This window comes from Lutjanus erythropterus, chromosome 13 (genome assembly GCF_056507025.1).
Source record: "Lutjanus erythropterus isolate fLutEry1 chromosome 13, fLutEry1.hap2, whole genome shotgun sequence".
Lineage (NCBI taxonomy): Eukaryota > Metazoa > Chordata > Actinopteri > Lutjaniformes > Lutjanidae > Lutjanus > Lutjanus erythropterus.
In genome coordinates, this window is record NC_139329.1 from 22,875,005 (window position 1) to 22,888,314 (window position 13,310).

A 13,310-nucleotide genomic window follows, 5' to 3' on the forward strand; every position below is an offset into this window, starting at 1 on the left:
ATACACAAATATCACAATGGTTCTCAAGGTTATTAAATGAATGAAAGACGGAGGCTGAGTTCACACACTGAAACATCTTTGAAAAACATATTTGACAAAAAAATGTTTTTAGAAATATATTTAAGTATTTAAAAATTCAATGAATTGATGAGGTGTTTCATGTTTTAGTATGTCATTATTGTACAATTATTAATTTGTCATATTTAAATCAATACAGTGATGCTTTTTTACAGTAGTTGAATTAATGTTGTGATAAAAAAAAATACAGCATGCTGATTATTACTTTAATAACAATTACAGTACTGTGATTAGATTTACAGTAATCATACTGTGAAGTGTATTTACAGCAACTTAACAGCTAACTGCTGCCAGTAGATTACTGAACATTTTACAGCTTTCTTGTTACAGTTTATAAAACACAAGAGTGTCTCTGTTGTTGCTAAATGTACAGCACATTTCTTGCTACTTATCGTTGATTGTAGTTTTTGTTTTTTATGCTGCACCAGAAGTGTCCTGCAGGGGCAATAAAGATTTATTGACTTGAATCGAATTTTGTAAGCAGCAGAGTGGGAGGCTCAACCTTAAACAACAATGCTACAGCTTCTGTTGGTTCAGTTTGTGTTCTACTATACTAAAAATATTAAACTGAGTTAGAGATTTCTGACCGATGGCTGTGAAAATCAAAGCTTGACTAAAACATATGACATGTTAATCTGTTACATCACAGGTTGAGTTATGGATGAACATTTCATTAAAGCATGAAACTAATGTCTGGTCTTGTAATCATAGATCTGTGAAAACATTTTAAGGCATTAATTTTTTGGCAGTGACTTTTAATCCACATGATGTAATTCTGACTCTGACACAGTCTGCTGCAGTTTGATTATAGACAGCTGATATGTGATTATTGCCCTTGTGACCTTTTCTTGCAGTCACTGATGTGTGACCAGCGTGTGTGTCCAGTGTCACGTACCAGACCACAGGAGAGGTGTTTCCCCCTAGTGGCTATAATGAATCACTACACCCATCCACATTCTGCACTGATAAAAATCCACTGAGCAGTGAGGAGCTGTCTCTGTCTGGGTGTTGGTCAGACACACTAATCCTCATCAGCATGTGTTGGAGTAGATAAGTGTTTACCAGATATGTGTCTGTCACATAGTATTCATACTGTCAGTCTCATGATGGGTCTGAGTTGCATATTTGTGGAAGTAACAGTGTTCAGGATGATAATGATAGTAATTATTCTCATAATGGTTGTTTTCATTAATTCTCTTAAAGTGAACGTGGCTCGTTCTTTGCTGAGGGCTTCCAGCTGCTTCAAGGCACCGCAAGAGACTTACAAACCCACTCACAGAGTCAGACCAGGTGACTCTAAGTGAAACCATAAATCTCCTGTGGATCCTAAATGTTAAATCTATATAAGCAGTGCATATAACGTAGCATGATTCATAAAGATTAAAGTTTAAACAAAGGCTGGGTTGCACCAGAGAGGATTCATTTTTAAACCATGATTAAAAAATGGCTTAACCTTAAATTTTGTTGCACTAAACTTTCAAACTAGCTCAAAATGAAGAAAGATTCAATTTAAACATCTCTTTGAATACCACCACCTAGATTAGATTTCCTTTTTTTTGCACCAAATCTTTAACCTCCAAATCAGCTTTATTTGAATTGGAGTTTCATTTCAACTCAAATTCAATCAACAAGATTTTCTCTAAGGAGGATAAATTAGAGTTTCTCTGCCAAGCAGCTATTTAATACAGCAGTAATAACAATTTAACAGGTGTTTTTGTCTCTTTTTAAACTTTTTTTTAAAGCTAGATAGAGAACAATATAACACCTTTTTATCTAGCAAACAACACAAAGAATACAGAGCATCCAAAAGTTAACAGTTTCCCGCTGTCTTTTATACTCACTAAATCCTGGCAGCACTCAAATTTATTTATTTATTTATTTATTTTGATTTGGGTAAATGGTTTCAGTTAAAATCACTAAACTTGTGTTTACTAAACTGAGATAGGTTTTTAAGTAAGTTTTCATTTTTACCTAGTTTTGCTGAACTCAAAACTAACTTCAGATTAAAGAAATCTTTGTTAGTGCAACTCAGTCATGCAGTGTTTCAGTCTTAAAACAAAGAGAGATGAGGTGTGGATTTTACAGAAACATCAGGGTTTTCTTCCTGGTATTTTGTATGTAACTGTACTGCACAATGCATGGTACAATACACTGGAAGATTAGCTTTGTTGGCTTTTGCATTTCATGCAGTCTGTCTGTATGAGTTGGTGTCAGACACAATAGCTGCTGCTAGATTGCATCATCAGCTAATTGTGACCCAGGAGATACCCTTTTCTGGCAGGCAAGTGAGAGGGGCAGCCATGTATGTGTGTGTGTGTGTGTGTGTGTGTGTGTGTGTGTGTGTGTGTGTGTGTGTGTGTGTGTGTGTGTGTGTGTGTGTGTGTGTGGCTGAAAACCCCATTGCCTCTGCTGCTGCTGCTGATTCTGCCGCTGCTGCAATCACCTGCAATCCTTTCAACGCCTCGCCACTCCTGCCGGTTGCCTGGAGACGGGGTCGCCAAGGCCACAGAGCTAATGATGCTGGGAGAGGATGAGGAAGAGAAAGATGGAGACAAAGATACAAAGAGAGGAGTGGGTTCAGGAGTGGGAGCGATAATAAAGGAGAAGGTGGTGTATTCATCGTGTAACTGGGAATCACACGTTCAGACGCTTCTGATAGACATTTGCATCTTGCTGAAGTGCTCTTGAGAAGCAGGAAACTGAACCCCCGACTCTGCATGAACGCTCCCTGAGGTGTTTTCACCAACAGCAAAATCAGAAACAGAGATGGCAGGCATAGAGAGATCACAGACAAGTGCAACCACCCGTCGCCTTGTCCTTGCACACTAAAGAAAAACAGATATTAGAGTTTGTTTTTCACTTCTCAGCTCAGAGCTGATGTCAACAGGTCAGAACAAAAGCAAAACATCTAGAAAATGTACACTCTTTACAAAATGGTTACTTGTGCTTGCATCATGGAAAAAACCCTGTTGTGATGGAAAGCTATGACAACTTCAGTAATGAAATAAAACTACTTTGGACTCTTATAAAATCAGAGGGTTTGATACAAGTGCAACATGTAAGAACCATCTGTTGACTTCATACTTCAAACTAGTGGGAGGCTGCATTTCACTGGAGTAACTGCTAACTGCTGCTAACTGCTAATAGGACACATTTTGAAACCAAAGTGATCGAAAGTGACTAATGACATGTAATGGAGAAAGGAAAACACAGCGGGACCACAGCATTTAGCCTAGTAGTTGAGTGTCAAATTTAATTACAATAACACAGAAACTGAAAATTTTGCAAATCTTTTTTCTAAAGATATATTAATTTTAGGCTGCTCTCACAAAAAAATATGTGCTCTTTCCCTTTAAAACTCTCCATGAGAGAAAAGTGTGGAATTTTGTCATTAACCTGGAAAAATGCAGGACAATTATGATCCCAGGAGGAAACTGGGAGAAGTCAATAAAAACAGGTGCCTCCTGGGAAAATCGGAAGGGTATGGCTAACTGTCGCTGCTGATAGCTAGTCAGCTTAGTTATCTGTGCAGCTAATGCTCTGACCAGGACTCTGACTCTGGGGACAACAAAGACAGGCGACAGGAAAGGTGTGAAGCGGAAAAGGAGCCAGAGGGATGTCGAGCATCAGTCAGCGCCCATCTGCAGAGGCCTGAGCAGGGGTTACAGCAGGTCAGCCCCGTGAGGGCAGAAAAGACGCCTCGGTGTGTCCCGATCGCCTCTTGAGGTACATGGTGGCATTACAAGATGAGACGGGCCAAAGCTAGCTGGTTAGCATGCTAACTTCAGTTGATAACTCTGCAACACAAGACAGATGCATTGGACAGGAAAGTTAATTCTTCACATTCTGTTGACAATGTCAGTTATTTTTTTAATATTCTAAACTAAAATTTCTTACATATTGCTCCTTTAACTCTTTAATGTGTCTGAATAATGTCAGGAGGGGCAGGTCATGTAAATGTCTAGACACAAAAATAAAATATATTTATTAATTCATTTACTTGCAGTCTTGGAAAAAGCTTGTAAAATTCTTATTTATTTATCGAAATTGTTCATATAGCCCCAAGTCACATATTTACCTTTTTACAAACTGAACAGCAAGGACACCCTCTATCCTGAGACCCTTAGAAAAAATGAGGGAAAAATCTGTACATTTATCTTCTTCACAATGCATATAATGCATTTTATGTGTTTCTTTTCAATGGATGTCATTTCCTTTTTCGTGCCGACTTTAATTTTTATATTCTGGACAGGACTTTGCCCTGATTGGTTGGTTGCATGTCTGTTGTTGGATGTTGCAGCTATTCTCAGTTTCATGAAATGGGATTCAGATGTTTAAATTATTTAAAACGGCTCCTTGGAAATGGCTTCCTTGCCTCATACCAGAGCAGAAATGTCCCTGATGTGAAATATTATGAAGGAAGGTTTTCTAATGCTACATAAGTCCTTCGTGATGATGTGAAATGTATAAAATGCTTCAGGTCATTAATTAATTATATACATAAATTAATTAATATAAGGCCTTTTCATATATTTAAAAAAATTAAAGGGATGTTTGAGTCTTTTTGGTTCCGTCTTGAAATACCAGCGTCAACAAAGAAGCTTCATTTTTCTGTGTGCAACAGCAGCAGCAGGAGATCAATTTACATACGCTAACTGTGAGAGGGAGGGAGGGAGGGAGGGAGGGAGGGGGGACAAACAGGGGGGACAACATCAGCAAAAGACCCACCGCTGGGTTGACACAGCAACAGTGTCAGCGATTGCTCACCTTTGCACCATCTCTGTGTACATATGTGTGTGTGTGTGTGTGTGTGTGTGTGTGTGTGTGTGTGTGTGTGTGTGTGTGTGTGTGTATGTGTATGTATAGGATGGGTTGGTGTGTGGAGAGAGCGTTGGAGACCTGCTAATTGATTTCATCTCTCTGGAAAGTCATTTCATCATCCTTGGTGTTTTTAACCCTTGTCTTACGACAGCCTTACAGCAGTCAGTCTGCACAGAGACTCACAGCCCTCTGGGAAATTATAAGCTCCTGAGTAAGTGTGTGTGTGCGTGTGTGTGTGTGTGCGTGTGTGGAGGAGAGAGAGAGAAAGAGACATACACAATACATGAGAAGGAAGCGATGAATGAACCATAAAAATGAGGCAGGGACGGTTAAGATGGATGAATAAAGCATAAACCCATGAACAGAGACTATTTCCACACACGGCAGACATCTAACTGGGTCTTAAATATTTGAGGCGCACAAGAGGGAGCAAAAATAACCAGAGACTGCACACATAACGTAACACACTGATTTGTCTTTTTGCATGTAAACGATGTCCAGACATTTACTGGGTTCCTGCACCTTTTCCAAAGTCAAATTCAAGCACTCCTCAAGAATTTGCAAGGTGTATTTTCAAGCTTTTCCATCACCTTACAGCTGTGGTAAATTACATATTTAAATACATACACTAAAAATTATTGTTTCACTTCTTCATCACATTAAAACAGACGTTACTGTGCTACAAAGAATCAAACTTATGCTTTGTGGTAGCACTCTACAGAGAGGTGACGAATTAATCATTTATTAATTCTTTAAATTTCTTATCAAATGTTGACTGTGATTCTGTGGCCTGTCCTCTTCCAGGTCTCTGTGGTGGAGAGGAGGACGAATGGCTCAGGTCCAGTGGGGGACACCATTTTTTTTTCCCTAGCTGAAGTGGTTTTCTTACTCTTCTGAGGGTCTACAGGACAGGGACTGTTGCACACTGTACAAACTGTAAAACCCTAATTGTGATTTGTGATTTTGGGCCATACAAATAAAGTTTGACTTGACTAAAGGAAAACACAACAAACTTTCATGCTTCAACATGTGTGACCTTTCTGTAAGTAGACTGGGCATCCTGTACAACCTGGCTGAGCCAAGTTCAGGTTAATCCAATTTATTTTATTTCTTTATCTAAAAAGCAAACTGTTCAACCAAGTAGTGACTAAAGTTATTATACGGTTCCAAGCAGTTTCAATACTTCATCCAAAATTCAAGCATTTCTCAAACCTTGAAAACACTACATTGAAATTCAAGTGTTTTCCTGTACAAACTGCAATTAAACTCAGCTAAATCTTGTTGAAAAGTGTTATTAGACATCTAGGTTGTTTCAATGACTGACTTTCATTTTCCTGACTGACTGAGACTGAGCTACTGAACTGCTGTTGAAATAATGGTTATACATGATGTTACAAAGTCAGAAACTCCCACTTTTCATCCAAAATTAGCCAGAATCCTGTCACTGAACTAATCACTAAATCAATGCTTACGTGGAGGGAAAAGTTCAGTTTGTTGGCTATAAAACAACCTAAGTTATGCAGTTACCTTTGTCACACAGTGTGCATGAACTGGAAACCTGAACTCACTGGGTGTGTCCAAACTGGGTGAGAGGTTAAACTGGTTTGATTGACCACAGTGAGGCTGAGGGCGTGGCCTTGTGTTGTGTTACTTTAAGATCACCTCCAGACATGTTTTAACATGTATCTAAATAACTACTTTGAAAAATTATTTGTATCTGATATGTTCTTTTAACAAAAAAAAACAAAAACATAATTATACACAGTAGGGCTGCAACAATTAGTCAACTAGTTGTCAACTATTAAATTAATCTGGAAATATTCTGATTATTGATTAATCGGTTTGAGTAATTCTTTAAGAAAAAAGTTATAATTCTGACTTCAGCTTTGTAAATATGAATATTTTCTGTTTTTTCATCCTCTATGAAAGTAAACCGGATATTTTTGGGCTATGGACAATATTTGAGGACATCAACTTGGGCTTTTAGACACATTTATCAACATTTTTCACCATTTTTTTTACACTTTCAAATCTTTCAACTTTGTTTTAATAAGGTAACGCTGTCTGAGTTTCCTGCATGTCTCTTGGCAGCTGATACCACAGACTCTGGTTGTGACTATAGTCTAAGTATTTTAAAACTCTTGTTATGATACAGATTTGATTCATCATCCCTCACAAGTCAATTTTATCTAACTTTTTCATTCTTTTGTAGACATTTTCCAGACATTTACCTGTTGTGTTATTATTATTGTGTTACATCTGGGACACTGTGTACCGTCTCTACTTCACTGTTAAGCTCAAGGCAGGAAATGGCACATGGCCAAACAATTTGCATTCACAAGCATGACTAAACAACAGGACATGTCTGTGGTCCGGGTAAGCAGACTGTTTATGTTGATTACTTTTTGCTTGTAGCTAAGGAGAATAAACATAAGTTACAACTTGTGTTTTTCTGCAAGTGAAAAACAGAGAACAATTATTTCGTGTGACAAAGTTTATTGATTTGACAAAGCACCTAGTGACAAATTTGCTACAGATGATTTTTTGACATATTTTTGGCTACATGATGTTACAATAAGAAACTGAGCGAGTCACACAGGACAAAGTGTTTGAATCTTTCCAGTAAATACAAGTCAACACAACTTAAATATCAAGAGCAAAAATATTTCAACAATAAGACAAAAATTGCACCAGAACTTCATATGTATCCAACATGCTTTAACAAAACTTTTCAAAACACTTTGTACTGTAAAACTCTGCCTTCTTATGATAACATCAGTATATACTTTTAACTTCTAAATTCACTACTGTGGTTTGTTCACACATAAAAACACATAAAAACCAGTAAAAAATAAATGTAAAAAATAAATGACAAGCTCCATAGGGCATAAATAAGTTACATTACTAGGTCATTAGTATAAGGCATACAAAAACAACATTCCACACAGTAATGCTGAGGTTAATATGAGAAAGTGTCAATCAGTGCAACAGTCACACAATGTATAAAACCTTTTGAGGTACAAGGTTGTTCAACTTGACACCGAACATTAAAGTTAAAGGCCTAACATCAAATTTCTAATTGGCCTAAAATCAAAATCACTGTTGCATTGCAACCAATCACGAGTTCTCATCCGAAAAGGAAATAAAACATTCAGTGTCCAGGACTTGTATTTAATTCAAGGCACCGTCCAGGTACACCTGGATCCTCTCTCTGTGTTGCTGGGTGAAGCAGTGGCCGATGGCCTGCTCTGTCTCCTGGATCCGCCTCCGGAAGCGGTCCCGGTCTCGTGCCATTTCTTCCCAGTGTCCTTTACGAGACGCCTGTCGAGCAAATGGCCAGGTTCGCATGGCGTGGACTTGGACGAGAGGAGAAAACCGCACCTGAAATCAAGAAGAAAATAAGACAAAAACTCAATCAGTTTTGTGAGAATGATGCTGACTGTTATATGTTTGTGTGCAAGTAAAGAAATATCTAAATCTAAAATGAAAGCCACTAAACTGCTTTGATGATCAGTGCTACTCACAGCTTTATGTAGGTCAAAACTAGAGCTACAATGATTAATCAATTATCAAATTACTCACCAACTATTTTCATAATTGATTAACTGGATGGAGTATTTTTTTTTAAAGAAACATGTCAAAATACTCTGACTTCAGCTTCCTAAATGTGGATATTTTTTTTTTATTTCTTTACTCTTCTATGACAGTAAACTGAATATCTTTGAGTTGTGAGTAAAACGACATTTGAGGATGTCATCTTACACTTAACATTTTTCAAAAAATTTCTGACATTTTAATATAAACAACTATTAATCCATTAATTGAGAAAATAATAAACTGATTAATCTACTATGAAAATAATCCTAGCCTTTATCAAAACCTAGGGGGAAAACCCTACAGATGAAAAAACAGACTGAATGTACTTTCCCAGCACATAAAGCTCACAGACTGACGTGTAAACAGAAGACTGTGTCTTCTTTTTTTTCAGGCTTTATCTTTGGAGTCTGATGCAACCAGGCCTTAAGGCACAACATGTTTAAAATGACTTTGCAATACTGTCGCAACTTCATTTAGTCCATGTGGAAGTATAACTCTCTACTGACTCGCACCAATCACATGACTGCCTGGCTTAGTCATGACGACCAGCGGCGTTGCTAACCGACCGCAAACAACAACTCAGCTTAACACACTGGGTGGTACACTATGTGTCTGCTGAGACAGGAATCAACCCTTATCTTTATCATCCTTCATTGAAAAGGCTGTACAAGTCAGCAGATGTTAGATGTAAACTTAAAATAGAGGATCACATGTCATTTATCTAAAGGCAAAGCATATTTCTTAGGTTTGGAAAGACACATATAAGAAAAATACATTTGTAAAACTGGTTTTACTCCTTCATCTACCACTGGATAAACTGGAACTTTATTTAACCTTTTTTCTTGATGTATCAAACCTCATTTTAACACGATTGTATTTACAGAATGGACTATTTTTGTTCCAAACCCCATAGGGATCTCATTTAATGCTTCATCTAATCCTGTCTGGTAGTGTTACTATAAATTACTATTAGATAATGACCTTTTTCTGGGTGGTGCTGGTCTTGCTCTCCTTCTTCTCCTCTGGCAGAGACTGAGGTGTTTGTCCAGGTCTTCTCCAGGGCACAACTGTTTTGTCTGGATGGGAGTGATGTTTTAAATGTCTCTCTGGCAGAGAGGGCTTGGTGGCTCTGGATTTTTTGGGTGTTTTTGCCTCTTTTTCACATTTCTTGCTCTTTGTGGGTAGATTGAGGGCATCTGCAGACTGGAGTGTTGTTGGGGAGCTCTGGAGGCAGGCCTGAAAGTTGAGAGGGTGGTACGGGTCGTCCACAGTGCTGAGAGATTTCCACAGCTGCTCTTCTTCATCGTCCTCGGATGAAGGAGGAAAGCTGCTCTCCTTCTCCTCCGTGTCTGTGTCCGACTTAGAGGAAGGTGCAGGAAGTGAGGCCTGTTGTTTAGAGGCTGTGGTGCTGCTGCTGACTGTACACGCAGTGAAACACATGGGATTGTAGGGGTCAGGACTGCTGAAAAACTCCAAGAGCCTCTCGCTCTCCTCGTCGATGTCAGGGCTTGAACCATCAGAACTGGCCCAGCTGCTCCAACTGCTCTCGCTGTCGGAGCGACTGACCCAGATGTTGAGGCCTCGAGGCCCCAACATCTCCTCGCTGGCTTTGCTCACTGCCATGAGGTCGGTGTCACTACTGTCCCTTGCTTCGTTTTTACTTTTCCCCATGTCTGTGCTTGTTGAGATGCACGCAGAGAAAAAGAAGGGGTTGTAAGGATCACTGGATTTTGACAGAGACTCCCAAAGCGCCTTACTTTCCTCACTATCAAATTCAACCACGTTCTGATCTTCCTCGCTACTCCAGTGAGTGCTCCTCTCCTCTTCTGAAGTGCCCTGTTTGATGATGGTCTCCTTCGGAATCTCCTGTTTGAAGGCTCTCTCTCGACTTTTATGGCAGGTGTCACTTGAACTGGAGCTGTCACTGCTCGATACAAAGATGTTCCAGTCGCCGGGGAAGCCCATTTTCCAGCTGGACTGGTGTCCTAGAAAGATGCCGTCTTCTTTGCCTGTTGTTCTGGACACAAAGTCATCCACTAGTCCGCAGCACAGCTCGTCAGCTCGCAGACTGGACAGCAGGGCCTCAGCAGATTTCCCAGTGAACGGGTCACTGACATCAGCACAGAAGTTAGAGAGGGGATTTGAACCGCCAACCATGACTCCGTTGTCTCCGTCAAACAGTGAGGAGAAGAGGAAGGACTCGGTTGGGTTTGTGGCCGTGGTCATGTGCTGGATGTGCTGGCCTGTCTCGTCTGTGATTCTCACATGAACCTCAAACCGGAACATCTGGAAAACTGAAAAAAAAGGAGAAAAAAGTTGGAGTGGATTGCAGTTCAAAAGACAATTATTTAAAGTTATATTGTGTGTGATTATGGTCTTATTTAGGTTATCATGAAAAAACACTATCAAAAACAAAACCATGCTCTTTCTTTTGTGGGGAAAAAAATGCCCTTTGATGAAAGACCATAATAATGCAACCATCATAAGACAGGCTGAAATGGAAACACTGCACCCTGCCTCTAAAGTCAACTGGTGATCATCACATTAGTATTTATGGTCAGAAACAGGCTGGATTTAGTAATGCTATTTTCTCAGTTGATATTTTCAAGTATTTTAATAAGTAAATAGATATTAAATTGTTAATTCTGGCAGCAGGACAGTGCCTCACAATTTACACCCTTACAGTCTTACAATATATAACACACTATATGTGGAATCCATGGGGACTTTACAGGAAATATTATTGTGATAGCATGGTGAGAACAATAACACTATGTCTCTGAAAATAGATAGACGTGTTGTTTTTCATTTCTCTCTATTTCCCCATCAAAATTATTTACTTGCATGTTTTCTTATTACATTTCTTTACATATTTTTGCTTTATTATGAAAATGAGTGGGCTGCCATAGCATGTTCTGGGGCTCAACCTTTTGCTACATAAATAAATTTAAAAATGAATGAATAAATAAATAGAATGCCAAATTAAATGGGAAAGTAAATATATAGAAAAATGAATGCAAAATTTGAGTTAATTCACATTTCACTTAAATAATGCCTACATATACTTTTATTTTTGGTGTATTTAATGGCATTAATTTATTTATTCAGTTATCTCACTTTATATTATTGTTTAATTTTCCACTTTATTAAATTATTCTTCTTTACATTAAGCTAAGCACTATAATGTCAACCAACTGGTTAAAAGTTGACAGAAGTCGACTCATTTGCATAAAGAAGCGAGCATGCACTGCATAAAGAAATGAAAAAGAAAAATATGGAAATAAATACATTTGTGGAAATATAGGAGGGAAATACAAAGGGAAAACAATACATACATATATACAATATATACATAAATTCATGACAAAAATGAAATTAACAAAAAAAATAAATGGAAAATTAGAGTCAAATTAAAACAGAAACATCAAAATTTATCAAATTTTAATTGACTAATGCCTACGTTTATTCTTAATATAATTGTTGTACATTTAATGGCATGTTAGCTTATTTATTTAGTTAGCTAGGTATTTTTTTATTTATTTATATATATTATTTTGGCAGTTTCGGTCTTCCGTAACACTTAGTCTAGGTTGGTTTGACGTGGTAAGAAAGGTATTCATAAAGCGAATAAACAAAGGCAGACCAACAGAGTGACTAATTGTAATGTTTCTTTCCTCTTACCTGACATGAAGGTGTAGTAAATGACCTGAACCAGCAGCCGAAGGTGTTCCCACAGCACCGTGAGCATCTGTTTCGTCCAGGGTAGAAGCGCCATCCCTCCGCTACCGAACCTCTCCATCGCCGTCCGTTCAGAACCGTCCTCGGGACCAACAATCGTAGCCATTTTTTTTAAACTTCTTCCCTCTCCTCGGATTAGGGCGGTGATGTTTATTAAAAAATCCTCACGTATTCTGGTACTCCTCGTCGAAAACCCACAGATTTCGCGTATTTGTCGGTGACAGATAGGCGTCGATGTGCTGTCGCTTCATTTTCCGGCAAGTCTGTGCCATTTTTTGATCTCCTTCGTCAAATGCTCTCATGTATTTTCTCCATGTTTCTCTGTCTTGTGTTGTCGTCGTTGTTGTAGTAGAGGTGAATGTCTCGGGGTTGCAACACCAACCGTTAAAATAAACAAGCTTGTCCTAAAGCAGCGCTCTGATTGGCCACAGCGGGTTTCAGTTACCAAACGTCCCGCCCTTCACGTCACAAAAACACGCCCCCGGATTACGTAACGTCTGACGCATGGAAATTGCCCGTAATTTTCCTCAACTGCCAGGAATACCCTCTCACATTCACTTCATGAAAATACTATCTTAAACAGAAATTATGGTGACATTTAGAGGCGGTAGGAAGTTCATAAAGTCACCATCAGCATAATTAGTAAAATTTCCCTCAAGGGAGCAGTTTTCATTTCACTTTCCCACATAAAAGTGTACATTCCCATGTAGCAGACGTTTTCAAACGGAAGGCGGGCCACCGCAAGTGGGCTGCAAACATGTTCAGGGGAGGCTCAATAAAGCAAAGTGAAAAAAATTCTAAGTGATGATGTTAAGTGAGCAGGGCGATATTGTTGTTAAAAAATATTAAAACAACTGGAACACTTTTGTCATACAAAGTATCAGGTTTAAAATTATTTTATGGCTTTATTTCATAATGGTGACCTGCTCAGTGTACATTATCAATCAGTATCTAACAAAGCCATGCAAGACGAGCTTTAAAAAGAGATTACTCCCCTCCCTGACAATTACTATCAATAATTTACAATAATTGGGTTGTTTTTTTGTGAAATAAAGGTCAACATGATACCACTGGCA

General features: G+C 38.5%; 1 protein-coding gene across 1 annotated transcript; it reads right to left on the reverse strand.

Annotated features, from left to right (window-relative positions):
* Positions 1 to 7,375: 7,375 nt before the first annotated feature.
* LOC146316546 (uncharacterized) lies at positions 7,376 to 12,669 on the reverse strand. The gene is made up of 3 exons (XM_084733457.1): positions 12,178 to 12,669; positions 9,478 to 10,790; positions 7,376 to 8,280 (listed from the first exon to the last, which is right to left on the reverse strand). The coding sequence occupies exons 1-3, from the start codon at positions 12,338 to 12,340 to the stop codon at positions 8,071 to 8,073; spliced, it is 1,686 nt and encodes a 561-aa protein (XP_084589583.1). The 5' UTR covers positions 12,341 to 12,669; the 3' UTR covers positions 7,376 to 8,070.
* Positions 12,670 to 13,310: the final 641 nt, after the last annotated feature.

Bases quoted from the DNA above. Each gene is read 5' to 3' on its own strand.
- LOC146316546 (XM_084733457.1), bottom strand. From the start codon at position 12,340: ATGGCTACGATTGTTGGTCCCGAGGACGGTTCTGAACGGACGGCGATG. The intron at 10,791-12,177 runs GTAAGAGGAAAG...CTTTTTTTTCAG, and splicing joins TTACTACACCTTCATGTCAG to TTTTCCAGATGTTCCGGTTT. The intron at 8,281-9,477 runs GTCATTATCTAA...TCTTGATTTCAG, and splicing joins CCAGCACCACCCAGAAAAAG to GTGCGGTTTTCTCCTCTCGT.